This window comes from Crocodylus siamensis, chromosome 9, assembly GCF_052110815.1.
Source record: "Crocodylus siamensis isolate JL-2025a chromosome 9, ASM5211081v1, whole genome shotgun sequence".
Classification (NCBI taxonomy): Eukaryota; Metazoa; Chordata; order Crocodylia; family Crocodylidae; genus Crocodylus; species Crocodylus siamensis.
In genome coordinates this window covers 45,117,436-45,144,820 of record NC_143403.1, presented here as the reverse complement: position 1 = coordinate 45,144,820, position 27,385 = coordinate 45,117,436, and the positions used below count along the sequence as shown (strand labels likewise).

At 47.8% G+C, this 27,385-nt stretch overlaps 1 protein-coding gene across 4 annotated transcripts in view; it reads right to left on the bottom strand.

Annotated features, from left to right (window-relative positions):
• The window catches only part of MATCAP1 (microtubule associated tyrosine carboxypeptidase 1), an 82,004-nt gene that overhangs the window by 30,830 nt on the left and 23,789 nt on the right, over window positions 1-27,385 (bottom strand). For all 4 annotated transcript variants that reach the window (XR_016444071.1, XR_016444070.1, XM_090062018.1 and 1 more), the window contains one exon: window positions 20,357-20,500. Coding sequence is in view for 2 of the 4 variants with exons in the window: in XM_090062018.1 (XP_089918144.1) it covers window positions 20,357-20,500 (144 nt within the window). In the remaining 2 variants the exon portion in view is untranslated. The remainder of the gene's footprint in view (window positions 1-20,356; window positions 20,501-27,385) is intronic.

Sequence of the window (27,385 nt, the reverse complement as noted above, 5' to 3'; positions counted from 1 at the left end):
AAACCATTAAGTTCATGGTCCATCGCAAGGCAGACAAATCGGACAGCAGGCTTGAAGTTTTGGACTTCAAAAATGCAAGCTTCAACATGTTCAGGTCACTAGTAGGGAATGTGCTAGGGGACCAGGGACAGAAGGCGAAAGGAGTGCATGAAGAGTAGTCGTTCCTAAAGGACACGATCCTTGAAGCACAATGGAAGTCCATTCCCATGCAGAGGAAATGTAGCTAAAGGGAAATCATGATCCTCTTAAGAAAAAAGAAAGAAGTGTAGTCAATAGAAGATAGGGACAGCCCCAAAGGAGGACTATATAGCAATGGCCCACACTTGTAGGGATCAGATTAGAAAAGCTAAGGTGGCAACCGAACTAAAATCAGCAATGGGAATCCAGGACAACAAGAAGTCCTTCTTTAGGTATGTAGGAAAAAGGAGAAAAACAAATGGGAGTGTAGGGCCATTGCTCAACAACTTGAGACAGCTAGTTACTGGCACTTAGGAGAAAACTGAACTCCTGAATGACTACTTTGCTTTGGTTTTTCACTGGGTCAAGGGGAAAATCACACCAGTTAGGGTACAGAATGAGCAGGGTTCAAATGACCGCCTTCCTACTATTGCCATAGAACTGGTATGTGATCACAGGGATCCTGGTTTTCCATTTCCCACGGAAAAACAGAAAAAAACACAGATTTCCCATTTGTATCAGAGAAAACATGGGTTTTCCCTTTTAGAAGAGAAACCCATGCATTTCTGCCTTTTGCAAACAGCTCTGCAGGCTGGCTGAGTTCTAGCCTCCAAGAGCTGTTTGCAAAAGGGGTGGGGAAACCCTCAACCCTGCTGGGAGGGGAAGGGAAGGGGGAAAGGCAGGGCCCAACACTCACACTTACCAGAGGCTGCTTCAGGCTCACTCTTCTTGCTGGAGGTAAGTGGGGCTTGGGGGTTGTGGGGCAGGGCTGGGGGGAGGGAAGCTGGCTAGGGGATTTGCAGCCTCCTTGCTCCCCGCTGGAGTGCCCGGCTGGCTGGAAACCCCTGCCGCTCCCAGCCGGCTGCAAACCTCCCTGCTCCCTCAGCCAGCTTGGGCATTCCCTGGCTGGGCACTCCAGCTGGGAGGGAGGGTTTTCAGCTGGCTGGGAGCAGCACGGGTTTCCAGCCAGCCGAGCACTCCGGCAGGGAGCAGGCAGGCTGAAAACCCCCTCCTGGCTGGAGTGCACAGCCAGCTGCAAACCCTGGGTTGCAAACACTGTGCTTCCTGCCTTGCTGCCCTCCCCCAGGCTCTCCAGAGCGCAGTGTGTGTGACTGGCATGGCAGGGCACAGTGGGGCCACACACGAAAGCTGCCTGCCACTGCAAGATTCATGCTGCCCTCGCCACACTTCCTCTGCATGCACGGGATCAGTGCACATCCACCCTGCCTCCAACCCCCACACAGATCTGGGAGGCGCAGGTTCCCCCTGCCCCCCAGGAGTGCACACTGTCACTGGAAGCTGGCCCTGCCTGAGCCTGCAGCAGGAAGCAGCAGGCTGGGGGGAGGCAGTTTGTGCTCCTGCTGTAGCAGCTGCTGCCTTTCATTGGGAGCAGGGGGCTGTGGACCTGGGTCCCTGGTCCCATAGCCCTGGCAGCTGGGGGCCCCCTCCAGCAGGGCTGGGGGGCAAGGGGCTGTGGGTGGAGGGCAAGGAGCGCAAGCAGGACTGGGCAGCTGTAGTGGGGGAGTGAGAGACACCAACAGGGCTGTGGGGGCATTTAATTTTAACCACGGATTTTGGGATTTTTATCAGAGAATTTGCAATCTTTTATCAGAGAATTTGTAATTTTTTATCATGGAAAACCAGGATCCCTCAATTAAAGAAATTGGACGTATAGAAATCAGAAGGACCAGATGAACTTCATCCAAGAGTGCTGAAGGAGCTGGCCAAAGTAATCATGGAACCCCTGGTGAATCTCTTCCAAAACTCATGGTGCTCTGGGAAGGTCCCCAAGGACTGGAAGAGGGCCACTATAGGCAAAGTAGCTTAACTTCTATCCCAGGGAAAATTCTGAAACAATTCATTAAGGAGTCTATGTGCAATAGGCTTGCAGAAAGTAGGATTCTGAATGACAGCAAGCATAGCTTCATCACGGGCAGGTCTTGTGTTACCAACCTCATCTCCTTTTACGATCAGGTGACTTGCCACCTGGATAAGAGAGAGGAGGTTGACATTCCAAAAAGCTTTCGATCTGGTATCCCACGATGCTCTCATGAGCAAATTGGAAGACTGTGGGCTTAACAGCGAGACTGTCAGATGAAAAAGAAACTGGCTGCAGGGCAGGACCCAGAGACTTCTAATGAATGGATCTGTGTCATCTTGGTGGGAAGTGGCCAGTGGTGTCCTACAGGGGTTGGTGCTTGGTCCAATGCTTTTTACCATCTTCATCAATGATTTGGTGTCAGGGTGAAGAGCTCACTGGCCAAGTTCACGAATGACACCAAGTTATGAGAAGTATGGTCACGCTTGAAGATAGGCTGTAGATACAGGTGGACCTAGACAGGCTGGCAAGTTGGGTGGATTGGAAGCAGATGAAGTTCAACGTTGAGAAATGTAAAGTGCTCCATCTGGGGACTAACAATCCCCTGCAAACCTACAGGTTTGGCAATGCCAACCTAACCAGCACTACGAATGAAAGGGACCTGGGGGTAATAACAGACCACAGTATGAACGTGAGCCAGCAGTGCAATGCTGTAGCAACACTGTTCTCCGACACTACTCAGCATTGGTGAGACCGTAGCTGGAGTACTGCATCCAGTTCTAGGCACCACACTTTAACAAGGACATGATAAAGCTTGAGAGAGTCCAAAGAAGGGCCACTTGTATGATCAGAGACTTGCACGGTAAGCCATATGAGGAAAGGCTGAGGGATCCGGGACTCTTCACCCTGAAAAAAAGGAAGCTGAGGGGGGACTTGGTAGCAGCTTACTGCTACATTAGAGGTGTACATCCCTTGGTGAACAACAGTTCACCAGAGCATCCCTAGGGAAAACTAGGAGTAATCGTCACAAACTCCTGGAAGGCTCAAAATTGGGAAAAACCGCTTCACAACTAGAGTGTCCAGACTGTGGAATAAGCTCCCTCTAGAGGTGGTGTAATTGTCTACCCTGGAAATCTTCAAGAGGAGACTGGATGGTCACTTTGCTGGGGTCATATTTCCTGTTTGGTGCAAAGGGCTGGACCTGATGATCTTCTGAGGCCCCTTCCAGCCATACAATCTATGAATCTATGGCCCTTCCCTAAGCACCTGGCCCTGGCACTGCCCTCCCCCCCGGGGGACAGGGCATCCATCTGCCCAAGCTCTCCTTCCCAGGCCTGGGCCCAGGCTTCCCCCACTCTGGGACCACGGGGGAGGCCTGAGCACCCCAGCCCTGGTAGCTGCTACTGGGGTGTCGCTGCCTCCCTCCACTAGACACTGCCCTGGACCAGCAGCCCAAGCTACAGCCAGTATCACTGGGAGACATCGGGGGCAAGAGACATAAAGGCACACCTCTTTTTTTTTTCTTTTTCTCTCTCTCTTTTTCTCTCCTCTCTTTCTTTTCTTTTTTCTCTCCCCCTTTGTCTGCTCTTTCTCTCCTTTTCTTTTTTCTTTCTCTATTTTTCCTTTTGTTTTTTCTCTTTTTGTCTCTTTTCTATTTTTTCTTTTTCTCCTTTTCTTTTTTTTCTTTACCTCTTCCATTTTTCTCTCCTTTCCCTTTCTTTTTTCTTTCTCTTCTTTTTTTTCCTTTCTCTCTTTTTCCTGTCAACATGCTTAACGAAAAAGAATACACAAGAGCAAAGATAGTATATGAAGTTTTATTTATTGTCACCAAGTTTAGAATTTTTAGAAAACCTAGTATTTACCATGAACAAACCAACATTTATGATTATTAATTATATTAATATGCAGTGCATCCTGCCATGCACCCCCTACCTACCCCCGTTTTGTTTTTTCTGGCATACCGGCACTCCAGCACCTTACAAGGTAGACACTGCAGTTTTTGGACACTCCAGCTAAAAACGCTGCCTACCCCTGATCTAGAGTAACAAAGTTATAACTTCAACTAATAATTTATTGTCCACTTGGAGTAGACAAGTAGTTTAATGGACACCACAACACAAAAAGGAAATTCATAACTGTCAGATTAAAAAGAATCAACAGTGAATCCTGCTCAGGAGTCCCAAATTATCAGTGATCAATAAAATGAGTGTCTAGTGATGCAGGTGAACTCAGAAGTTCTGACTGCAGTGGTGTCTGGAGCCCTGTAGTGTTGTGAGATTATTTCTGTAAAATTCCTCTCTTCAGCTAGTTATAAATTTCTCAAAATGTTCTTTTTCACTGAAACTCTTCAGGCTGGAAAATGAAGACTTAATAGTACTTCCACTTCAGTATGAACAGCCTTTTAGCTTCGCAGCTGAAACTATCTATGAGTCACCTGAGTTACAAGATTTAACTGATCAGACATGCACTCTGGTTTCTTGAGGCTGCGCTTCACATATACATGGAATTTTGAGTCCTTCAAAGCATGTACTTAGATTCAGTCCTGTGTAGGAATTTATCCTGAACTGAGGCCTGAAGAACTCATGGGAGTCTACACCTAAAGACTATAGACCTGCTTGCCCACTGCTTCCTCTGTTTGTCACCAAGGACACCTCTGCTAAATGACTGTATAACACTCTCTTGAGAGTGAGGAGAGAGTACTGACCTGACAGTATTTTACATTGCTTTATATTTATTCTGCATTTGTCTCAGTGGCTGGACAGAGTGGACACAGCAAAAGGTCAGAATATACATTAAAAGTGTTTATGTGCAAAGGGATAAAGTTAATGGTTTGCATATGCAAGCTTCCTGCAGCTATTTCTTCGTTTTTAAGGTCTTCACTTTGCAACCTTAAAGGTGATTCAGTAGTGCTTCTGTGTGAATGATGCTGCTTCTTATACCAAGTCTCCAATGGGAAGATGAGGTTGTGGTCCACGGATCTTCAACATGGTTAGTTGAACTCTCGGCAGGAGGGAAGAGATTTAAAATAAATGAAGACAGAGGACCCTGCACTGCACCCCCAAGGCTGTTGTCTTGCTGCCTTTGCAGGGATGTTGCTGTTCAGTACCACAGCGCTGATCTTCACACCAGACTCTGGGCCTGGAGTGCTGCTGAACCTGGTCATCAGACTCAGCCCTGGTCCACTCCTATCCATCTGTCCTGCTCAGACTTGCGTTGATTTCTGACACTTGATGCACTGCTTGTAGAGGGAACTATGAGCACTGTGTGCTCTTCTCAGCCTGCAAATCTCCAGTCAGGACATCCAGGGATATCTAATCTTCAGCTGACGGGGCAAGATCCACATCTATGGTTCTGTCACTCAGAACTGCTCCTATATGGGAAAAAAACCCCCAAAACAATAAAAATAAGGATTGTGGAATTTAGGGCACAGACTCCTGTGTATGTATAGGAGAACAGAAACTCTCTTCCCAGAGGGAAAAAATCTCACTGTGAGACAATTTAGAATCATAGAATCATAGAAAATTAGGGTTGGGAGGGACCTCATATCATCTTGTCCAACCCCCTGCTCAAAGCAGGACCATCCCCAACTATATAATTCCAGCAAAGGCATTGTCTAACCAGGTCTTAAAAATCTCCACAATGTAGATTCTATAATCTCTCTGGGTAACCCGTTTTAGTGTTTTACTACCCTCCTGATGAGAGGTTTTTCCTAATATCTAACCTAAACTTCTCTGGCTGCAACTTGAAATTGTTGCTCCTTGTTCTGTCATTTGCCACAACTGAGAACAGGCTAGTTCCATCCTCTTCCGAACCACCCTTCAGGTAGCTGAAGGCTGCTATTAAATCCATGCTCAGTCTCCAGACTAAATAAACCCAGTTCCCTCAGCCTTTCCTCAGAAGTCATGTGCCACAGCCCCCTAATCATTTTCATTGCTCTCCAATTTATCTGCATCCTTTCTGTAGTGGAGGACCCAAAACTGGACACAGTAATCCAGATGTGGCCTCACCAGTGCCAAATTAGAAAGGAATAATTACCTCCCTTGATTTGCTGGCAATGCTCCCACTAATGCAGCCCAGTATGCTGTTATCCTTCTTCACAACACAGACACATTGTTGACTTATATTCAGCTTACTGTCCACTGTAACTGTCAGGTCCTTTTCTGTAGCACTTCTGCTTAGCCAGTTGGACTGTATTGCGCTGCTCAAGCAGGGAGAGGAGGGAGCCAGCCCGGCTTCATAGAGCCCCTGGCAGCCTGGACCCCATGCTCCTGCCATTCCACTCTAGGCCCCACCAGTGCTGGCCCTGGTGCATCAGTGCAGGCTCTGTGCTCCCGCCCGGCTGTCGCTGCACTCTGCAGCCTGCTCACTGCCCCTTCCCCCCCGCCTGCCACAGCCATTTCCCCGCTCGCCCCCCACCCACCAGCTGGCCTCCAGCATCACGTGATTCCCAGCTGCAGTGCCAGGATCGCAGAAGCCGGCAGGACTGAGGCAATCGCCCAGGGTTCTCCCCTGCCTCTTCCTCCCCCCCACACCTTCTTATCTGTATTTCCCTCCACGCAGGGAGGCAGGAACAGTCCCAGGCCAGAAGCCTCCAGAAGCCCCTGCTAGGCAGAGGCTTCCAGCTGGGGCTGGTGGGGGAAGGCTGGAGGGGGGCGAAGCCAGCGGCTGGACTTGCTGCTGCAGCTGTTTAGTTCTACCATTGGCTCCCCCTGGGTCCTACTGTCCCTGTCTCCTGTCATCTTTGACAGGCAACCGGGGCAGATAAATATTAATTTTCTAAATTTTTTAGGGGCTCCATGGGCTGGACATAATGGCCTGGTGGGTCGCATGTGGCCTGCAGGTCATATTTTGCCCATCCATGGTGTAACAGGATCAGTGCCCCACGGGTAGCCATGGTACCTCTTGGTGGTCACTCTCCATTCTTTTTCTCCTTTGGCTCTAGGTGCCCTCCCTCTACTCTCGCCTCCCATGCTTTGATGTTCTTAGTAAAGTTTAGAGAGGGACTCTGTCCCTAGGCCCTAGAGCAAATTTCATGTTGCTCTCCTGCCAGCAAATCTCTTCAGATCCTGTGGGACTCATTCCAGTCCTTACATTTAATTGGCCCTCCCAGCCTGTACATGGCCCCCAGGACACCTACTACCTTAGGGCAGGGGTGGACAAAATACAGCCCATAGATTGGATGCAGCCCACAGAGCAATTTTTGCCCAGCCCACAGCAGGTCCTTCGGCCCCGCTGAGCAGCGCTGGGGCACACTTATCTCATGCTAGCCCTCAGCTTGTCCCGGGATGCCTGCTCCATGGCGACAGCCCCAAACCCCACCAGCTTGGCATGGGGTAGGATGGAGTGGCACAGCATGGGGGTAGTGTCAGTGGCAGGATCCTTAGAGAGGGCGGTGCATCTGGGGCCAGGGTGGGTGCCAGGGCTGGTCTCCATGGAGATGGCACATGGCCAGGCAGAGAGCTGCATCCGGGGTTGGGGGCCAGTTTCCATGGAGACTGGCTTGGTCCCAGCCCCAGCCTGACACAGCGTCCTCATCGGGGCTCCCGCAGCCTCTCTTCCACACTGGTCTGCCCCACACTGAGTTGGCAGGGCTGGGAGCTGGGGGCTGCTGCTTCCAAATAGGAATCCCCGGGGCAAGCTGCAGGCTGGCACAGGATGGGGTACTCCAGCACCACCCACCTCCCCTGGCCCCAGCCCAGTCCTAGCTTCTGCAAATGGTGTGGCGTGGAGCCACCACCAGGTCCATCCCCTCATCCCACCCCTGTCTGCGGACTGCATACCCTGCCAGGGGAGGGGACAGGTGAGGGGAGAGGGAAGGAAAGCTAAGTTCCTCCTTCACTGGACTTGCAGCCCTCCTCTCCCTCTCATGGCTGCTGCAGTCCCCCAGAGAGGCCCAGCAGTGGTCTCTACATCTGCCCTAGCCCCATGCTATTATTTCACCAAGATCCCAGTCCCAGACACAGCTCCAGCGAGACACACGAACAGGCAGGGAGTTGCATCCAGGCTTGGGGCCAGGATTGCGGGGCAGTGACAGCGTGGATCTGGAGTAAGGGAGAACCAAGATCTGCTCCCTACATGGCCCTGCCTGCGAGTGAAGAACTCATACCCATCACAGGGATATAGAGGCAGCAGATCGTGGCTCTGACTCAGTCCTGGACCCATGCTGTCACTACCCCACACCCCCACCCTGTGATTCCAGCCTCACTCACTCATCCTGCTTCTGAACACCACTGCCTGGGACCCCATTCCACATAGGGAGTTTTGGTGAACTGTTGGGAGGGAGTGCTCACCCAGCCCATGACAGCTCACCAAAACAACTTACGCTTGGCTGTTTGGCCCAAATAGCTGCCCACCCCTGCCTTAACGGGTAATCACAGCCCCTACATCCATGCACATGTGTCACAGGTGCTTCCAATCATTACTTAAGTGGGCACTAAGTCCAAACCAGCAGGCCACCTTAGGTCTCCACTCCCTTGTTGGGGCCTCAGCCTTTCTTGCTTCCACCCCACTACTCTGGCTGGCCCCTCCGGGGCCCCTTTGGCTTCGACTGACTGCACAAGGTCTGACTTCTCAAGCTGTAGCTGCACATGCCTCTCTGGCACTCTGGGACCTCCACGTCTCCCCTTTTTAGTCCCACCCAGCCCACTGGTTTACACTATAAACAAAATCATAAGCCCACCAGTTGCAACAAAAACTGCCCCACTCTTCATATATCCCTTAAAAGTCATCTAAACCTTACTTGCAGGGCCCCTGACAGCACTAGAGATCTCCCAGCAGTCCTCTGCAGCCTCTTAGTTTCAGAGCTTTTTCTCCTTAAGCCTGCAGCCTTGCTCTCTCCCAGCTTCTAGCCTAGCATGGGACCAAGAACTCATCCCTCTGCTAATCTTCATCTTCCAACTTCTGTGCCGCTGGCCGCAGGGCAGCAGTTCACATATCTTCTGGATCAAAAAAAGATTAATCCTTCCAGACATCCTAGAGACACTGCCCAAATCTTAATTGTCTGAACAAGCCCAGAATGTGTCTGGCCGGGCTGCTGGGAAAGGGGAACAAGACATAAGAAGTAACTCAATTTAATAACCTCCCACAAAAATGTAGTTATTAGATCCTACAGATACGGGCATGCCTAGTTAGAGATACCATATTTGCCTGACTCTTCACAGGCAGCTCATACATGTGGGATGAGTTCTCCCCTACCTTTGAGTCATTCAGCTGTGCACATTCCTGCATTTGCTAGAGGATGGCACTGCTTTGAATTGCCCTTTCCACATGATTATCACCTTGGCTCATTGTGGGTAACTTGCTCTTTCCCCAGTTTAAATCCTACAGCTCATTTCACTGCAGATATCTCTATATCTCCAAAGAAGGCTAAACTTGAGCAGTAATCTAGACCTAGAAACTGTCTCATCTGACACAGAGCACAGTGGGAAGACCAAGTGCTGGGAACACCTTTGAGTCTGCACCCAGTAGTAACAGAAGGGAACTCTCTAGCCTGCACTAGATAACCATGGTAGCCTGGGGGACTTATGCCAGTTTGGTATAGTACCCTCTACCAATTCCTCATTGCAGTTACCCCTAATAGAGAAAATGGGAAGGGAGGGAGAGGGGCTATCTCTGTCAAACTGAATGCTGGTAATATGCTCAACAGGGGTCTTGTGGAAGGTTTTGTTTCCTGAACAGCCCAAAGGAAAAAGGGGCAGGACTAAAATTCTTGGCTATTGATATTTTGTTGTAGTACCTCAGTTCTGCATTATTCAGCAGTCAGAATTAACACATAACAAAGTTGAGCTCTAAAGTTACATAGTAAAGAAAAAACCAAGTTCCCTAGAACAATAACCAAGTTTGGCACAGACAGCACTTGTTTACTTGAGTAAATGTACCATCATAACTAGACCAAAACAATTACACCCTTGTAATTATAACTAGGAACCTACCTAACTCGTGGCAAGAGAAAACAATTTTCATGGCTTGGTCAGGACCCAAAGAGCTGATTTCCTGGTCATTTCACTGTGGCCCCACTCCTTGGCACTGACTAGTGGAAAAGCCTGGGAGGCTGCAAGTTCAGGCCAGTGATGACTGCTGGCTCCCACTGGGGAGCCAGCATTTTATTTTTATTAAGAGTTTTTTTGGGTTGATTTCCTGGGAGGAAAAAATCACAGTCAATGCCATTTTTTGCACCAATTGTGAAACTGCGATTTAAAGTAGGTCCCTAGTTATAACCCATACAATTCCCCATGTGGCAACTCTTACTCAGGTGCAACAGTGCATATTTCTGGTGTAAGCTGTGTGTTTTTGAAGGAGGAACACATTCAGTCAAGAACAGAACTTCTGGTGGACTCCTAGGCCTTTTGGCAGTCTTGTTGAGCCAGTGGTTCCAGGGAACCTGGCAGCCCACCAGGAGGGCTTTCAAAGACCTGGGAAGCTGGCAGCCCTAATAACCCATCAGGCTGAGCTAGCAAGATGCTCAGGTGGGGCGCTGGCAAACAAGTGTTCATTCAGAACATTTCTCCCCAGCTCTAGTAAAAAGGGGAGGTTCTGAGTTACAGCCTTCAGTGTAACACTCCCATTCTCAGAACATGGAGCCGCTTACCTGGTTCTCTCCAACTGGGAGAGCAACCTTTCTTTGTTGCCTTTTTCTTTTCCCGACCAATTTTAGGATATGGAAAACAACTTCATTATAATTGTCAAAGATCAAAGTCTTTGATTTCGGATGCCGATGGCAAACAGGTCAGCGGCTAACACAGCAAACTCTGTAATTGTAGTCTATCCCTCTGTATTAACAGTGCTGCATATACACACCCCTGTCTGTGCCTCATTTCAAATCACTTGAGCTCCCATACGAGAGAGAAGCTAACCTTGGATTGTATACAACTCAGTGCTATGATGTCAAAAAAGATACTGTACCTATGGTAATGAGATACCAAATTAGCTAACTTTAATGAAATTGTAAAATTAAATAGTGTGCTATGCTTGCCCACCTGTGACCAAACAGGACCAGTACCACCCAAGCAAAAAATAACCCCCCTTTTCTGAAACCTGAGCGAACAAAGAAAGCACGATTGCTAGCCTGTTAATTATTCATTCCTGGCGTGTAGTAATTGGCCACCTTGCCGAGTATAACTTTAAAAGAACTTCTTCCCAAAGCGGAGAACTCCAATGCACACCCAGGAGACACAGTTTGTAAATTAACCATTTACAAACACTGCCCCCGGTTTTTTCCCAGGCATACCCCTGTTTTCTTTTCTTTTTTGCCAGCTCATATATCTTTCTCGTCAAGAGCTCTCGGTAGTCTGCAGACCATGACAGCTTGTGTGAATCGCTCAAAACCTGTAACAAGCAAGCCTCTTACCCACCTTGTAAATGCTGGGTAACATGATATCTGCATGCTGTAACTGAACAAATCAACTCTTCTGCCTACGCTGCAACCATCAGTAGCATAAGTAAAATAAACTTTCTATGTAACCAATACGCTTTAAGTCACCTGACTCCTACTCGCCGTTAATACCCACCTGTCCGATCACCGATCCCTTTCGTGCCAAGCCGGTCGTGCCGACCAAGGCTCGCAGGTCAAAGGTACACCGGTCTTCGGGGCGCGACAATAATGAATAACCACGAGACCAGAAGAAGAGTTCATTAAAAGAAGGTGTTTGCTACAGTTAGTCAAGTTCATAATAATGAACAAAAATTGGTTCCTGCTGCTGCCATCTTAGAACCAGAAAAAAAACAACTCATACACTAAAAGTCAAAGATCTAATATAACATATTTTAATTTTATTACAAATAATATTTTTGTCATGATATTTGTTTGCATAGTGTATATAGAGGTGACTGCATAATAATTCAAAAATAAATTCTTACTCTTGTATACTGTGCAAGGGGATGTATAGTGGTGTGTATGTGTGTGTGATGGGTATGTGTGTGCATCGTAGGGGGTGTGTGTATGGTGGGTGTGGGTATGTGTGGTGGGTGTGTATGGTGTGTGTGTATAGTGGGTGGGTGTGTCTGGTGAGGGGTATAGATGCGTGTGTGTGGTGGGGGGTGGGTATGTGTGGGGGTGTGTATATATGGTGGGGGTTGGTATGCGTGGTGGGGTGTATGATGGAGTGGACGGGGGGTGTATGGTGGGGTGTGTGGGTGTGTGCATGGTGGGGTGTAGGGACATGTGTGGGTGTGTAGGTGGGTGTGGGTGTGTTTGGTGGGCTGTCAGGGGGGTCTGGATATATGTGTGTATGGTAAGGTGTGCGTATGGTGCGGGTAAACTAGGAGTAATGACCACAAAGTCCTGGAATTCAGGCTCAACATCAGAAAAAAACTTCTTTAGTCAGAGTGTCCAGACTGTGGAATAAGCTCCCTCCACCTACCCTGGAAATCTTCAAGAGGAGACTAGACAGTCACCTTGCTGGGGTCACCTGACCCCAAGTTGTCTTTCTTGCTTGGTGCAGGGGGCTGGGCCCAATAAGCTTCCAAGGTCCCTTCCAGCCTTACAATCTATGAATCTATGTGTGCGTGTGTGTATGATATATGTGTGGGGGGGTGTATGGCGTGGGTGTGGGGGGTGTAATGGTAGGAATGCGTGTGTATGGTGGGGGGCTGTATAGTGGGGGGTAGTGTGTGTATGATGGGGGATGGGAGTGTGTATGGTGAAGGGGTGGAGGTGTGGGGGCATGTGCGCATATGGTGGGGTGGGTTGGGGACATGTGTATGGTGGGGTGTACATGTGTGGGTGGGTGTGGGTGTGTTTGGTGGGGTATCAGGGGGGTATATGTGTATGGTAGGGTGTGAGGGAACATAGGGTGTGTTGGGAGGTTGTGTATGTGGGGGCAGGGTGTGGGTGTATGGGGTGTAGAGGCCACCCCTGCACTCTCCCCATATTGCAGCAGCAGTAGCAGACAGGATGCTTAGGGTGCAGGCACGCTGGGCATGGCTCTGGCCAGTACTGCACATTACAGCAAGGGGTACAGCCTCTGCCAAGCCATCTGTATTGCTGTTCCCTGCCACTCCCCGCCCCACCACACCCTGCACTTGTTGGGCACCCATACCTGCCTACCCCCATACCTGCCCACTCAAGTTCTGTGCTACCACCGCACCTCTAGGCGGAAGCTCCGCGCTGCCACCAGCCCCAGCCTCATGTGCTGCGCTCCTGCCCAACTGCAATCCCACCCCAATGCTTTCCTACCTGCTGCCCAGAGCCAGCAGTAGACCAGGGAAGTGGAATAGGTCCCATGGGAGCTGCAGCAGTGGCAGCAGCAGCCCCGCATGAAAGCTGCACACTGGCCAGCTGCGCCCTTCCACCCACAAGGGTGGGAGCAAGGCAAGAGGGTATGTTTGGGGCTGTGTGTACACATAGGTGCCTTGCTCCCACCCTCATGGGTAGAAGGGCTGGGCAGGGCAAAATTTGTTGGTGGGCGTTGCAGGCTGGATGAAAGTGCTTGGTGGGCTAGATCCAGCCCACAGGTCATATTTTGTCCACTGCTATGTTAACTACAGAAAAAGCCCTGCCTTCTTTAAAAAGGGTCAATAAATACTCCTCCTGTTTGGTCATTCTTTGCCACAGTGTCCTGCAAAGGCTCACACACTAACTGTACAGATCCACATTGACTGTTCAAGAAACTGGGGAATGATCCTTCTCCAGGCTTAGTTTCTTATAAGCCAGTCTGGTTTTGTAGGATGCCAAAGAGCAAAGAATGTTTCCTTCAGTCTCCTTTCTACAGCAATAAACAGCATTCTTTTCCTCTGAGCAGCAGCAGAGGAGAAAGTTACTCTTTTCTGTTAGCAGACTGCCAAGTCAACTGCCCTTGCTAGTTTTACAAGTGATCACTGCTGCTCTTGATTTAATCGAGAGAAGATTTTAGGAAGGGAATAAGGACTTTCTACCTCAAAATTAGGCTCCTCATGCTCTACTGCAAGCATTCCATGATGTTATGTATGAGAGCGAGTGGATCAGTTCCACACCTTGTCCAAGGAACCCAAATCAAGGCGTGGACACAGAGTTATTGACCCCCTGATTTTACCCTGCATTAAGAAGTGGACCCACAGCTAGCTCTCCTAAGCTAGCTACCTGCAGTAAAGGGGGCAGAAGTGGAAAGGAAGAGATATTGCTTTCATACCTACTGTCAAGGAACATTTGCTTTAAGCCTTATAAATAAAACCTGGTTTTCAGAGAAGAAGAGTCAAAAAGCTGCTACAGTGCCAGGAAGCATTACCACTATGAACTGGATTTCTGGAGCTGGGCTACTGGGCCATTTCTGTCTGTTACATGGAGGCCCTGTATATAAAGTTTCATGCATGGGCACAAGATAACAGACAACTCATAAAAAGACACTGACAGCCTGCACACCAGGCTTTGACATCAAGCTCTCAGCACCAATGATCTATTAACATATCAGTCAAAAGCTCACTACAACATAAATGTAGGCCAGAGGATGCTGAACAGTCTTGCCAAAGGGGGGATGGCAAGTGGAGAAGACCAATGCAGGCACTTTCCTTCTCATTCTTCTCCTTTTTACCCAGAAAACAAAAGGAGAGACTGGACTGCTAAACATTTACAGCCATTGTGTCTCCTTCCCTCCTCATACCAGGTACTGTATTTTGAGATGGGGCATAAGCAAAGAAAATAGGAAAACCAGCTAAGAAATGGCTGGACAGCTAGAGATTCATTTGAGGGTGCAATATTTAGAGTGGAAGCCATGCTGACTTTCAAACAGCACAAAGAAACCTGCTTGGATCAGGGCACTAGAAGCTCAAGCCAAGGGTGAAACATTCCCGAGTGCTCCATGTTCTGGGAATGATTCCAAAGTGCAGCAGAGGGGATTGGTGTGGGAGTTAAGACAGACCAAAAACACAGCTCATTTAAAAATAAAAACTGCATGGTTTACGGCCAAATCTCACGATTGCTGGAATCACAACTCATGATTTTTGAGCTTTTGGAGTGAATGGTGTTATGGTATTGTCTATCCTGTTCAACAAAGTCCCCAAGTCCACAGTGTTGCTATTGGTCAGGGGCAGGCAATTATTTTGGGTGGAGGGCCGCTTACTGAGTTTTGGCAAGCTGTCAAGGGCCACATGGGTAGACCCACACCTTGGCAAGTGCCCCGCCCCCTGGTCACCACCTTGTGCCCAAAAGTACCACCTGCTAACCCCTGACTTTTGCCACCAGAAGTCCCTCCTCTTGCCCCCTGAAGTACTTCTTTCAGCAAGGGCATCTCAGAACCAGAAAAATACCAAATTATATTCTAAAAAGTGATCATCTACAACATTCATTACTTTGATTTCAAAAAATATTTTTGTCCTGATTTACATGTGTTTGTGTTGTGTATGCAGAGGTGACTGCACAATAGCTTAAAATGAAGTCTTATTCTTGTATATTGTGGGGGGTGGGTATATGTTTGTGGGGGCTGTGGGTGTGTGGGTATGTGGGCTGTTGTGGGGGCGTGAGGGGCACCAGTATTGCTGGGGGGACTGTGGAGGGAGTGAGGGGCACCAATAGGGCTAGGGAGCTGTTGTGGGGGGAGTGAGTGGCACGAGAAGAGCAAGTGGACTGTGGGGGGAGTGAGGGGCCTTTAATTTTAATTATGGATTGGTGGGGGTTATCTGAGAATTTGCAATTTTTTATCATGGAAAACAAGGATCCTTGCTCATCAGCCAAAAACTCACCAGACTGACTGTTCAGAGCAGTGAGAAATTTGAGACAGAGGGCCAAATTGCAGCTCCAGCAGAAATCTGTTCTTTCATCAGAAAAGCAGCAATTTCAGCATTCTCTCTAGACTCATGGACTACTTCAGTCTGGACAGGAGTCACATCCAGGTCTTGAATTTAAGAAACAGCCTCAGATAGCACTAGCTCAGTTCGTACCACTAACAGACTGATCAGCTGGATTCATGGATACAACTAGAAACCAGAAGCTGAGATCAATCCCTTTTAAAACTCAAATGTAGAGTGCTAGTACCAGGCAAGAGTGCTAGAGCAACAGCTTTGCCTGTTCCCAGACAAGCAGCACCCTCAATTATAGGCACAGCCTTTCTTGCCTCTCACATGCCACCTGTCTCATGTACGGGACTCCAGAAGGGCAAGGTGAGGGCCAGGCCACCACCCTGCAGCATAGATTCTGATATCACAATCCAAAGACTATTTTAACTGCATTTATCTCCACAGATTACTGTACTCACCAGTACAGATGGGAATTCCTTTGCTGCATGACAGGGAACAGTTGAAAGGTCCAGGAACATTGCAGGGAGGCCTCTATGAGCTCTTGCATCATGACCTCAGCCCTGAGCCAGAACACAGAGTCATGCAAAATTTAGGTTTAACAACCAGAAACATCCTAAAGAAAGTGTTAAATACTCAAAGTTAATTATGGCATAAATACTTACCCATCTGACCACTCCCCAGCATGATGTAAACTCTGGTACTCTGCCTTCACTGGTCAGCACCATTCCGCCACACCCCAAGGGTCAAGGATGCTTGTGGGGGTAGAATTGGCACTGGCACCAACTTAGCAACCAACATCACTAACTTGGCCCACACAGCTCTTTAAAGATCTCTGCAGTCTGTTATAAGGGTTGGTTTTGTGCCGGGGTCTGTGCATGGGTGAGGAATGGGGCAGAGCTGAGAAGCTGCTCTACCACTACTTGAATTACTGCACCTGTCACAAACAGCTGCCAGCTCATTAAGAAAGGCTTTGCAAATGCTAAGCTGGACATTCCACAAATAGTTTGCTCCAAGACTTTGTTCTGGCTTACACTAGATTAGCATTTAGAAAAAGATATTAGCTAAATGCCAGTTCATTTGAATTAGTAACAAGTACAAATTTCAGTTCAGACTTTAGCTAAGAACAGAGGACCCCTCAGGGTTCAAGGTGCACTCCATAACTGTGAAGTCAGACAGGACTGTATGACTGGGTTATGCTCTGCCCCAAGATGCTATTGGTCATGCTTCATCAGTGCTTCTTACTGGGCATATGCTGTTGCCATTTAATGCAGTACTCACAAGAATCCCACTGAGGTTGACAGGGAGTGGGGTGGGGAAGCTTAAAAGGAAACTGCAGCAATCACTGCATGACCTTGGCTCCCAATTTCCTGGCTCACAAATACATAAGATTTCCACTAATTACAGCATTGTGACCACATAGTTTTAAACTGGATGCTATGGCTGAGATCCTGTGTTGCACCTGTGGGAATCTCAACAGGCTAAGCCCAGACTGAATGAGGCACAATCTAGAATTCAAGCTGCTCAAGGGGCCAAACCATCCCGCCAGCGTATGTGAGGCAGCCCTGCGGCCTGCTGTAAGGTATGGCAGCCTTCCCAGGATTCCATTCGGTATGACGAAACCTAGAAGAGATTCAGAACTGTGCAATATGGCCTGGTCTCAGACTCCACCTCCAGACCTTCCTGGGTCTAGACCTTGTAGCTGTCTAGTGGCTGGACCAATGGACCTCTCCTCTGCCCCTCTGGGAGCTGTTCATTTTTCCTGTACCAAAGTGGTGTGGTATACAGGGCCAGACTCCGTGCTAAACCACAGAAACCCACACTGTTTACAACCTTGATCATAACTCTTTAGGGAAGAGCAAGGCAATACAGTCATAGAGAGCTTGGTAATCTGTAATGTTCCTAAACTCTGCAACCATGAAGATGTGCTGCTTCAGTTGAAAACTGATCTTAATAAGGAGAAGACATGAACACAACAGGATAAAATAAAGCAGCAGTATACATTGGTTTCTTGCATACCACATGCTCCCAATAAAGCATGCACCTTGTTTTCGGAAGGCAGAACATAGGAAAAAAGTTTTGTCTAAACTTATCACCAACTGTGTGAGAGACTCAGTTTTGGAAACAGTATCCAGGAACCATAGCAGCTTGGGAGACAGTCTGGGGAAAGTAGCAGGACCTTTCTCATGTGACAGGACAATAACAAGGCAAAGCCCCAGAGGGTTAACACAGAATCTGCCCCTTATTGTGAGTGTCAGAAAACTGACAGCCACTGTAGGAGTCAAGGGCACTCTGTTCGAGTTCCTGGGCACAAGCTACACCCAATGATCAGCTTTACAGTTACCTGATGCTGCAATGCTATAGCAAGAGGAGGATCATTCTTCACACATGCCAGCTTCTAGCCCAGTCAAGGAAAATGAGCCATCCCACTTAAAACATGGAAACTAGGGCTGTGTGAAACTTTGGCAGCTGTTTCATTTTGGAGGTGTTTCAGCCTGTTTCAGTGCCGAAATGCTGAATCCGAAACTAAACAGAAGGCTCTGAAACAAAACAAAACCATCCGGAACGTTTTGAAAATGTTTCAGATGTTTTGGAGGTGTTCCCTGGGAATAATCCAGCACAGCCCCGCAACCTTCCTTTTAAAGTACCAGGAGACTAGGGCGAGACAGAGATGGGGCCGGGCAGGGCAGCCATGGGGGCTTCTCCCATGGCTCCCCCCGCCCCAGGGCAGAGGCAGACACAGCCAAAGGAACCATGGGAGAAGCCCCCATGGCTGCCCTGCCCAATCCCATCCCTCGCCCAGCCCCAGCCTCCCGGCACTTAAAAAAAAAAAGAAAGAAAAGCTTCATACTCACCAGCTACAGCAGCAGCAATCACGGCCTCTGAGGGCTTGTGGCAGAAAACACCCCCCCATGCAGTGCGGGGCAGTGGGGGGCAGCATAGATCACCTCCCCACTTGGCACACGCACAGCAGCTGTCACATGGCATGGGTGCAGCGCAGGAGCCACGCACTGTCTGGGAGCTGGGATGGCTCCACCTGTCAGCTGGAGCCCAGCACTATTCAGCCCCAATGGCTCCAGCTGAGCAAGCAGGAATACCCAGTGCAGACACAGCACAACTAGGAACACAGGTATCATACTATGCAGTTAAGCAGGTAAGTGAGAAAAATGTTTAATGGTTTGGACTGTGCAGCTTGCTCCTGTCTTGTATTTACTACCCCAAGTGCTGCAAGTCCGAGTTCCACACCCTGCTTTTTTGGAAAAGCACAGACCAAGACACACAGTACATCACCTTCAAAATAGCTTATATTGCCTCACAGCATAAGCTATTTAGTTTGCAATGGTGACAGACAGCTGTGGCATGCGCAAGTCTGTAGAATGATTCCTCTTTCAGGCTAGGCTTGGCCTTATGTTATGACTTATGACACATCAGCCATACACAGTGATCCAAGGCCTGCTCTGCCGTGCTGCTGCTTGCTCTTTGGATGATTGTAGGGGGAACAGGAGGCAGGGAGAGTCTATTAACTGTGTATTCAGTACAGGGGCAACCGCAACTGGCATACTGCACCCAGGTCTGGCATCCCCGTCTTAAAAAGGACACTGAAAAATTGTAGAGTTCACAGAAGAGCTAAAAAGAATTACTGCAGGATTGAAAAACAGATATTACAGTGACAACTTCATGGAGCTTAATCTATTTAGCTTCTCAATGAGGTTAAGTGGCAATTTGATCATGTAAGTACCTATGTGAGTAACAAGTGTGATAAAAGACGGCTCTTTAGTACAGTAAGATTCAATTGCTGGGAGTGGAATCTACACACATTCAGACTAGAATGCACATTTTAACACTGCTGATAATTGAACACCTTGTATCAGGATTAGGGGGAATTCCTCATAGGAATTTTTTAAAATCCTGACTGAATATTTTCCCAGAAGTTTTGCCATAATTCAAGCACAGCTATGGATCTGAACTCAAAATCTGAGGAAATCCCAGGTTTTCTGCTATACAGGAGATCACATTAAGACCTTCTGTTCTGGCCTTAAAAATCTGACGCCATGCCCTATTCACAAAGGAGCTGAAAGGAAGTGATGTTGCACTGTGCTCACTTGAGGATAGCTGAATCTTCAGCAGCTCTTTTGGGGCAGCATTCCAGCTGCTGGGTCCCATGGCCACAGCCCAAGGTGGGCCAGCGTCAGCTACATCCAGCTAGTTAGTTCTCTGATGCCAACACTGAAGGAGAAACTATACATCTTATGAAAAAGAGTAGGCATTCCCTGAACATTTTACAATTGTAATAGCTCAAAAAAACTTTAGCATAATTCAGCCTTAGTTGGGATAGGGGTGTGAGTTTAAACAAGAGTAGGATTAGTCTATAGAGTGAAAATTAAGCTGGATAATGCTTTTTTTTTTACATCTGATCCATGTAAAACCACTCTAGTTACTACTTTTATCCAAAACACCTGAAGTCTTTTTGAAACCACTCTCAGCACTAGGTCTAAGACTACAATTTCCCGAATTTATCTCCCCCATAGAACATGTTTCAATTTTGTCTTTGTCTGGCAGGCAATTTTTCCTTACAATAGGATTTACTGACACTATGATGCAGCATTAACACCAGTGGTAGGGAATGAGCTTTGTAGATAAAATGAATGCAATTATTACCTCTCCCACACAGCCCTCCTTCTGCATGTACTTCCGGATTATAGACCATATTTGACACTTGCTCAGCAATCTTCCACCAGTGGCTACTTCAAAGCTCTCATAGGTGCCATACTTCTCCAGGACGGTATGAATTATCCTAATTGCCTGGTACATATACAAAAAAGACAAGCAATCAGTCAAACTTTTTGGCCACCTTCTATAAGTTTCAAGTGCAATCTCCATAGCTTGAGGAACTCCATATAGAGTTAAGCTCCATTTAAGAAAATACCAGACATAGGACTCCAACTCCTGACTCATTCTGAAATACAAAGACGTTGTTTATATATTTTATCCAATAAAATGAGTAAGATTGAATCAAATAGATAGGCACTTGGAAACAATTGTGAAGGTCAGAGGTATGCAGGTGCTTTATTGACCTGATATAACCCTTTCAGAATTTTATCACTTGGTTATCTTGACAGGTGTCCATTGAGAGTTTAAGTGCAGTAAGACTAAAATAGGATTACTGTGATATCTAACTAGTAGATGATAAAACCATAATTTATCCTAGTCTGTGTTGCTTTTAATTCCTCCATTATAGCCTGGAGTCATCAACAGAAAGACCAGCTCATTTACAGAGAAAGTGTATTTCATCAGCTTGCTTAACGCACCAAACATTTCATATTGTAATATTAAACTTATTTCAACAGTTCTGCAGCTGAGATGTGGCATCCATTTATTTCTTAGTATGAAAGATGAGTTAAGAGTGCTTTGGCATAAGGGGTTACTATGTAAGGTGGGGTTATAAAATGAGGAGGAAGCTGACGTTTCCAGAAAGAAGAGAATGTTCCTTCCCCTCCTGGGTAGCTGAAACTAAAAACATGCAAGTTGATTTGACAGTTTGGAAACAAAGCTGACCTTAAGAAAGCGGGTGAGTAGAGTGTGGTGGTGATACCTGGTTTTTCCTTTCTGGCGTAGGATGTCTGCACATGAGTTTATACCAAACAGTGGTGAAATGTCTGGGATGTTTATCACAATCTCATTAATAAAATCCTGAACAGAATACAGCTCCAAGGTTACGCCACATAAATACTGGAAAACACGAGTCAGGACTGTGCATACTCTAAATTCTGTCCCCCAAATAGAAACATCACACAATAAGGCCTGTGCTTAGTGGTGTCAATGTAAGGGAGCCAGGGCTGTAAGACTGAAGGGCAGCCATTTGTCTAAAATATTCTAGGATCAATCCATAGTCCAACAGAAAATAGAATTGTCCAGTTTACCAACTCCAAGCAATCATTATTTTGTATACATTTGAGAGAGAATAAATGACTGGAATTATTTGCCTTCACTGAAGAGGTTTGCTATGCCTCTTAGTTGCCTTCTTCAAATTCTCAGTAATACTATGATACCCTCCAGAGATGGGGTGAGAAGAAGTGAATACAGTATTCCATGCAAGGACGCTTGAGTGCTGCACATAACAGCATAGCGTGGAAGCATTTATCATGTTCACCATTCCATGCCTCACGCAAACTAACGCTTTTTGCACTTTGAGCAAAAGACTTCATTTGGTTGACCAATGATCCCCAGACACTTTTTTGTAAATATCACTAATTTAAGACTTCATACTGCAATTGTTCACACACCCCCTCCCCAGTTTGCATTATTTTACATTTATCAATGATGGTCCTTCATCTGTGCGGCAGTGCACCTTTGGGTGCCTGTGCTTTAATGGCTGAAAGATAGCAGCAGCCAGGTGCTTGGTGATTAGAGTGGCCATTTTAGGGCCAAGGTACATAAGCTAGGACAGCTGAGTACTGCAGGGAGAGGAGGAGGAACCATCAGGCTAAGAAGCTGCTCCTGGAACAGCTTGGAGGTAAGGGTGAGGCTATGGGGAAGGAGGAGGCCTCAGTGTCCTGGGCATGACAGAAAACTGCACCCTGCTGGGGATGGAAGGCCTAGCAACACTACCTCTGGTACGGTAGTTCCCCAGAAATGCCAGGCCAGGCACCTTCCCCAGTGAAAGGTGAGTATGTGGTGCCTCCTAACCCCAGGCCCACATACCTGGTGGGTTTGAGATCATGCAGGGGGAGCCCAGGCTCTCGGCAGTCCTGAGGCAGGGCCCCGGTTGGGGAAGGGACCTGCAGAAGCACCCAGGCTCATTGAGAGACCTGAGGTCACAGCAGGGAGTTGAGTGCAGCTCCAGTGAGAAGACCTGGTGTGTGTCCCCCAGAAGGGAGGCCAGGTGCTAGGCTGAGAGTGAGAAGTGCCCCTGACAATCTGTGGAACGTGGGACATGTGTAAGGGAAGGCTGGAGCGTATTCAAAGACCCTTGTCAAAAGGGCAAATAATGGGCAGCCTCCCACCTTAGTATCAACTTCCATTTTATTATCAAGGCATGGCAGACGAATTAGGCAGGTGGTCAGCCCAGGGACAGGCGGGCGGCTGGCACCGAAACCCAGCCCTGAGCTGAGAGGCTCCCTTTTACAATTATCATCAAGTTGCCTGCTCAGTTTGGTGATGTTTCTTGAAAAGTAGCCTCTTAAAAGGAACTTAACTCATCCTGAGACAAGATGTGTTTTGTCACTGATCAAACACTGGAACAAAATATAAGTATGCAAACAATCACTTTTTACCTCACACTTAGTGGCCCACAACCTGTAGTTCCCCATGAGGAACTGAATATTTTTTAAAAGTTTGGAACATATGATTAAATTTGCACCTATAAATGCCTGAAAAACCATAAATGGTGGAGTTACAATTTCATTAGGGGAGGATGAAGAGATGGTGGGCAGCAGTACCTTGCTGGTCAGGAAACTGTCCTCACGCTGCACTCCTCCTCACCCCCAAGGGAATCAGTATGACCAGATTTAATGGGATAGTGCTGAACAGGACACACGAGTGGGATGGTCCCTGAGAATCCCTGATGACTTTCTGGTGTACCTTATGGATTCTTCCTTAGACTCCTTGCCAGACTTCTACCGTGCCGTAAGCCTAGGGGTGGCAGGATATGCTCGGAAGATATTCCATTTCGACTCCCTGAGAACAGGGAAAATGAACATGTCCTTTTCAGTGATGAGGCTCTTCTATCAGTGTACCTAATCTTGTCCTGTGTGTACTTTGGCTGGTTTGGCAATGACCTCCTACAGCTTCTTATTGTTCTTTTCTTGGGCCATTGAGCAAACAAAACATATTTAGAAACTGACTAAACAATAATCATCAATCATTTCAATTATAAAACTGTAACAGCTACCTCAGAGGAATAAACAAATAAGACACAGGCAGCAAGGACGACTGAGCGTAGGGGTTGCTGTCCACCTTTTGTACCTTTGATAAGCGAGAGTATGCTATAGGCCCAGGCGTGCTTTGTCAACACTGCTTTTCAAAAACAAATCAGCCTTGTCTACATGAAGGTTAACTGCCTGCCCACACAGATTCTAGCGATGTGCAAATGCATAGTGGAAAAAAAAAGTGAAGTGTTTGGAAGAGCTGTGAAAACTGGGTGGAGCTGAAATATTCAAAGGGACTTGCCTACAGCAATGCAAAACAAAAGCAGAGAGCCAGCTGTGAGCTGGCTTTGGTTTGCCAGTTGTTGGATGTTTAATAAGTTCCTGGTATTAATATGGGGAAAACTGTATTTGAGTAAATGGAAACAGATTCTGTAGGTGGTGGCGGCAGAAAAAAATTACCCAAATGTATGGATTTCAGACCTTATAGAGGATAATGACCAGTCCACTAAGTCAACTTGCATCTTTTCACTCATTTGCTCTTTAAAACAGCTTCTATCGCTACAAGGTAAATTAAAGCAAGTCTTTTCTCTCACCCACCAAACCCTTGTCTTTCCTCCTATATCTTAAATATTTCTCAGCCCCTATTCCCACATATCCCCTACGGACAGCATGCCTTGAATAGAAGGTTATGTTTAATTCTCGCCTGTGACATATCTGTTTCAATGAGGTGCAGTGGGCACACCACAACAAAAGGAATGGGTAAAGAATAGTACCGTCTCATAATAATTTTCTCTACAGGGCTACAAGTATTAACAGACCCTTTTAAATATAGAGAAATAAAGGCTAAATGAAAGACATCTATAACTTGTTCGCTGAGCTGAATACTCATGTCTGTATTATTATAAAGGGGGCCCTTTCTACATCTCCATTCTCCTATGTGAAATCAGAGCCAACTCATGATGTGCTGCGGTTACCTCAGATCATGGTTCCAGGGCCAGCTTAACTTCTTAACCCTTCCTCTGTCCTGAGTGTATGTCTAAGGTGAAAGGCTTTGTGTTTTTATCTGCCTCAGATAGATATAGTTCTCCCACTTCTAGGACCAGCTCCCACTCCACCCATTAGGCACTAAATGAGACTTAGGCACCTAAGTGTGAGCTTATTCTATTGTGCTCGAGTCCCCCACAATCCAATATTGCATTCATTTCATTAACATGTTGTCATCTTGGCCTGAAAACAAAACCATAAAAAGCAGTGAAGAACAGGGGGACCCACCCATCTATTGTAGTGACAGTTTTTCAGATTTGAGCAAGGTAGAATAAGTTGCTTAGGAGGGATCTAACAGCTGGAATAGAATCTGGCCCTTAGAGTGTGTACAGAAGTTGCTCTTTTGTCATTTTAAAGTGCTTTATTGCCAAGACTTAGCAGAAATGCATGGCTTAAAGTGCTGTTCCTATTTTTAAAGTGCTGTAAAGTTAACCCTTGTTAAATTAGGTACTAGATCTTAAGTGCTGTATTTTAAAGCACTTTAGCAACCTATCACTGGAGGGGCCATGTCATTGGAGGAAAGGAATGAACAGACTCCATTTTAACTCAGGCATCAGGACTGAGTCAGCAGCCAGCTGCTGGCAGCTGGAACAATATCTGGCTGAGCTGGTGCTCAGCACACCTTGGAGGTAAGGGACGAACTACAGGGATGGTAGGAGGTTCCTGGGGGCCCAGTAGGGTCCCGATCCCGAGGAAGAAGATTTGGGCCTAGAGAGAGCAAGACCCAGCCTAGAAAGGGGCTACATAAAGGCTAGGCAGGCCCTCATTAGCAGGGATCTGGGTTTTCTGTTTCCCACAGAAAAACAGAGAAAACCACGGATTTCATGATTTTTAAAATCAGAGAAAAAATGGATTTTCCCTTATAGCAGAGTTACCCGTGGATTTCCCACTTTTGCAAAGAGCTCTGCAGGTAGGCACTGTTCAAGCCTGCAAGAGCTGATTGCAGAAAGGGCAGGAAACCCCTAACCCTGTCCAGAGGCCTGAGGCTCTCACTCACCCAAAGCTTGGCTCAGGCTTGCTGTTCATTCCTGGAGCCTGTGAGGTAAGTGGGGCTTGCAGGGGGCTGGGGACCCCTTCTGGCAGGGATGGGGAGGTTGTGGGTCATGGCTGGGAGGCACTGGCAGGAGTGGGGGAGTGGGGAGCCAGCCCCAAGCCCACAGCAGGCTAAATTGGGGGGGAGGGGGGGCGACACAACACCAGGAATCTTGCTGACTAAATAAGGCAGGGGTGAAACGAAGGGGCTCAGATAAGCCCAGGAGAATTAGGCCTCGTCCAACTTTGCTGGGGCACTAGGTCAGCCTGGCTTGTGTTGATGGCTCTGTGGCAGGGCCTAGAGGGCGACCCCCTCTAGGGCACAGAGAGCAGCGGCTGCCATGCTGATTTTTCTGATCCCGCAACAGGTCAATGTAAGGGGGCCACGGCTGTAAGACTGAAGGGCAGTTCTGCCTACCACAAGGGGCAGGGCAGGGCTGCAGAGAGCCATTTAGCACCCTGACTGACCTAGAGGTGGGGCCAGAGCCTATATAGGATGAAGGTCCTCTGGGGAGGGGGTGGGGAAGAAATCACAGCCAACAGAGGGTAGAGGTCAGTCAGCATGCTGGCTGTGATGAAGGAGGCTGTAACACAGCCTCATGGATTTTACAGATGTCTAGGGTTGGAAGGGACCTATTAAATCATTGAGTCCGACCCCCTGCTCTGGGCAGGAAAGAGCGCTGGGGTCAAGTGACCCCAGCCAGATGCATCTCTGATCTCCTCTTGAACATCTCCAAGGTAGGGGAAAACACCACCTCCCTTGGAAGTCCATTCCATATCTGGCAACCATCACCATAAAGAATTTTTTCCTTCAGTTTAGGGCCGTTGTTTCTAGTAAACCTGAGGGGCACCCTGGTAAACAGAGTGTCCCCTATTCCCTGCTGACCCCACCTGAAGAGTTTGTAGACAGCCACAAGATCACTTCTCAGCCTTCTCTTGCAGAGGATGTATTAAAATCAGCTGGTCCGGACGATCTCCACCCCAGAGTGCTGAGGGAATTAGCTGAGGTCATTGCGGGACCCCTGGCATGGCTGTACGAGCACTCATGGTGCTTTGGCGTGGTGCCAGAGGACTGGAAGAGGGACAACGTGGTTCCCATCTTCAAAAAGGGGAAGAAGGAGGACCCAAGAAACTACAGGCCAGTTAGTCTTACCTTGATCCTGGGTAAGCTTTTTGAGAGAATTATTCTGGCACACATCCACGAGGGGCCAGCAGGGGAGATTATCCTTAGGGGCAACCAACACGGGTTCATTAGAGGCAGGTCCTGTCAGACCAACCTGGTGGCCTTCTACGACCAGGTCACCAAAACCTTAGATGCAGAGATAGCAGTGGACATAGTCTTCCTGGACTTTCGGAAGGCCTTCAACACTGTCTCTCACCCCATTCTCATTAAAAAACTGGGGGATTGTGGTGTCAACACCCACACAGTCAAATGGGTCATCAACTGGCTGGAGGGCCACACCCAGAGTGATGGTGGACAGGTCATTTTCAACCTGGAGGGATGTGGGCAGTGGGGTCCCCCAGGACTTCGTCCGCAGGCCTTCACTGTTCAACATCTTCATCAGTGACTTGGATGACGGGGTAAAAAGCACCCTGTTCAAATTTGCTGACAATACTAAGATGTGGGGGGCTGTGAGCACACTAGAAGGAAGGAATAGGCTACAATTGAACCTAGACAGGTTACAGGGGTGGGCAGATGAGAACAGGATGGGATTCAACACTGACAAGTGCAAGGTGATGCACC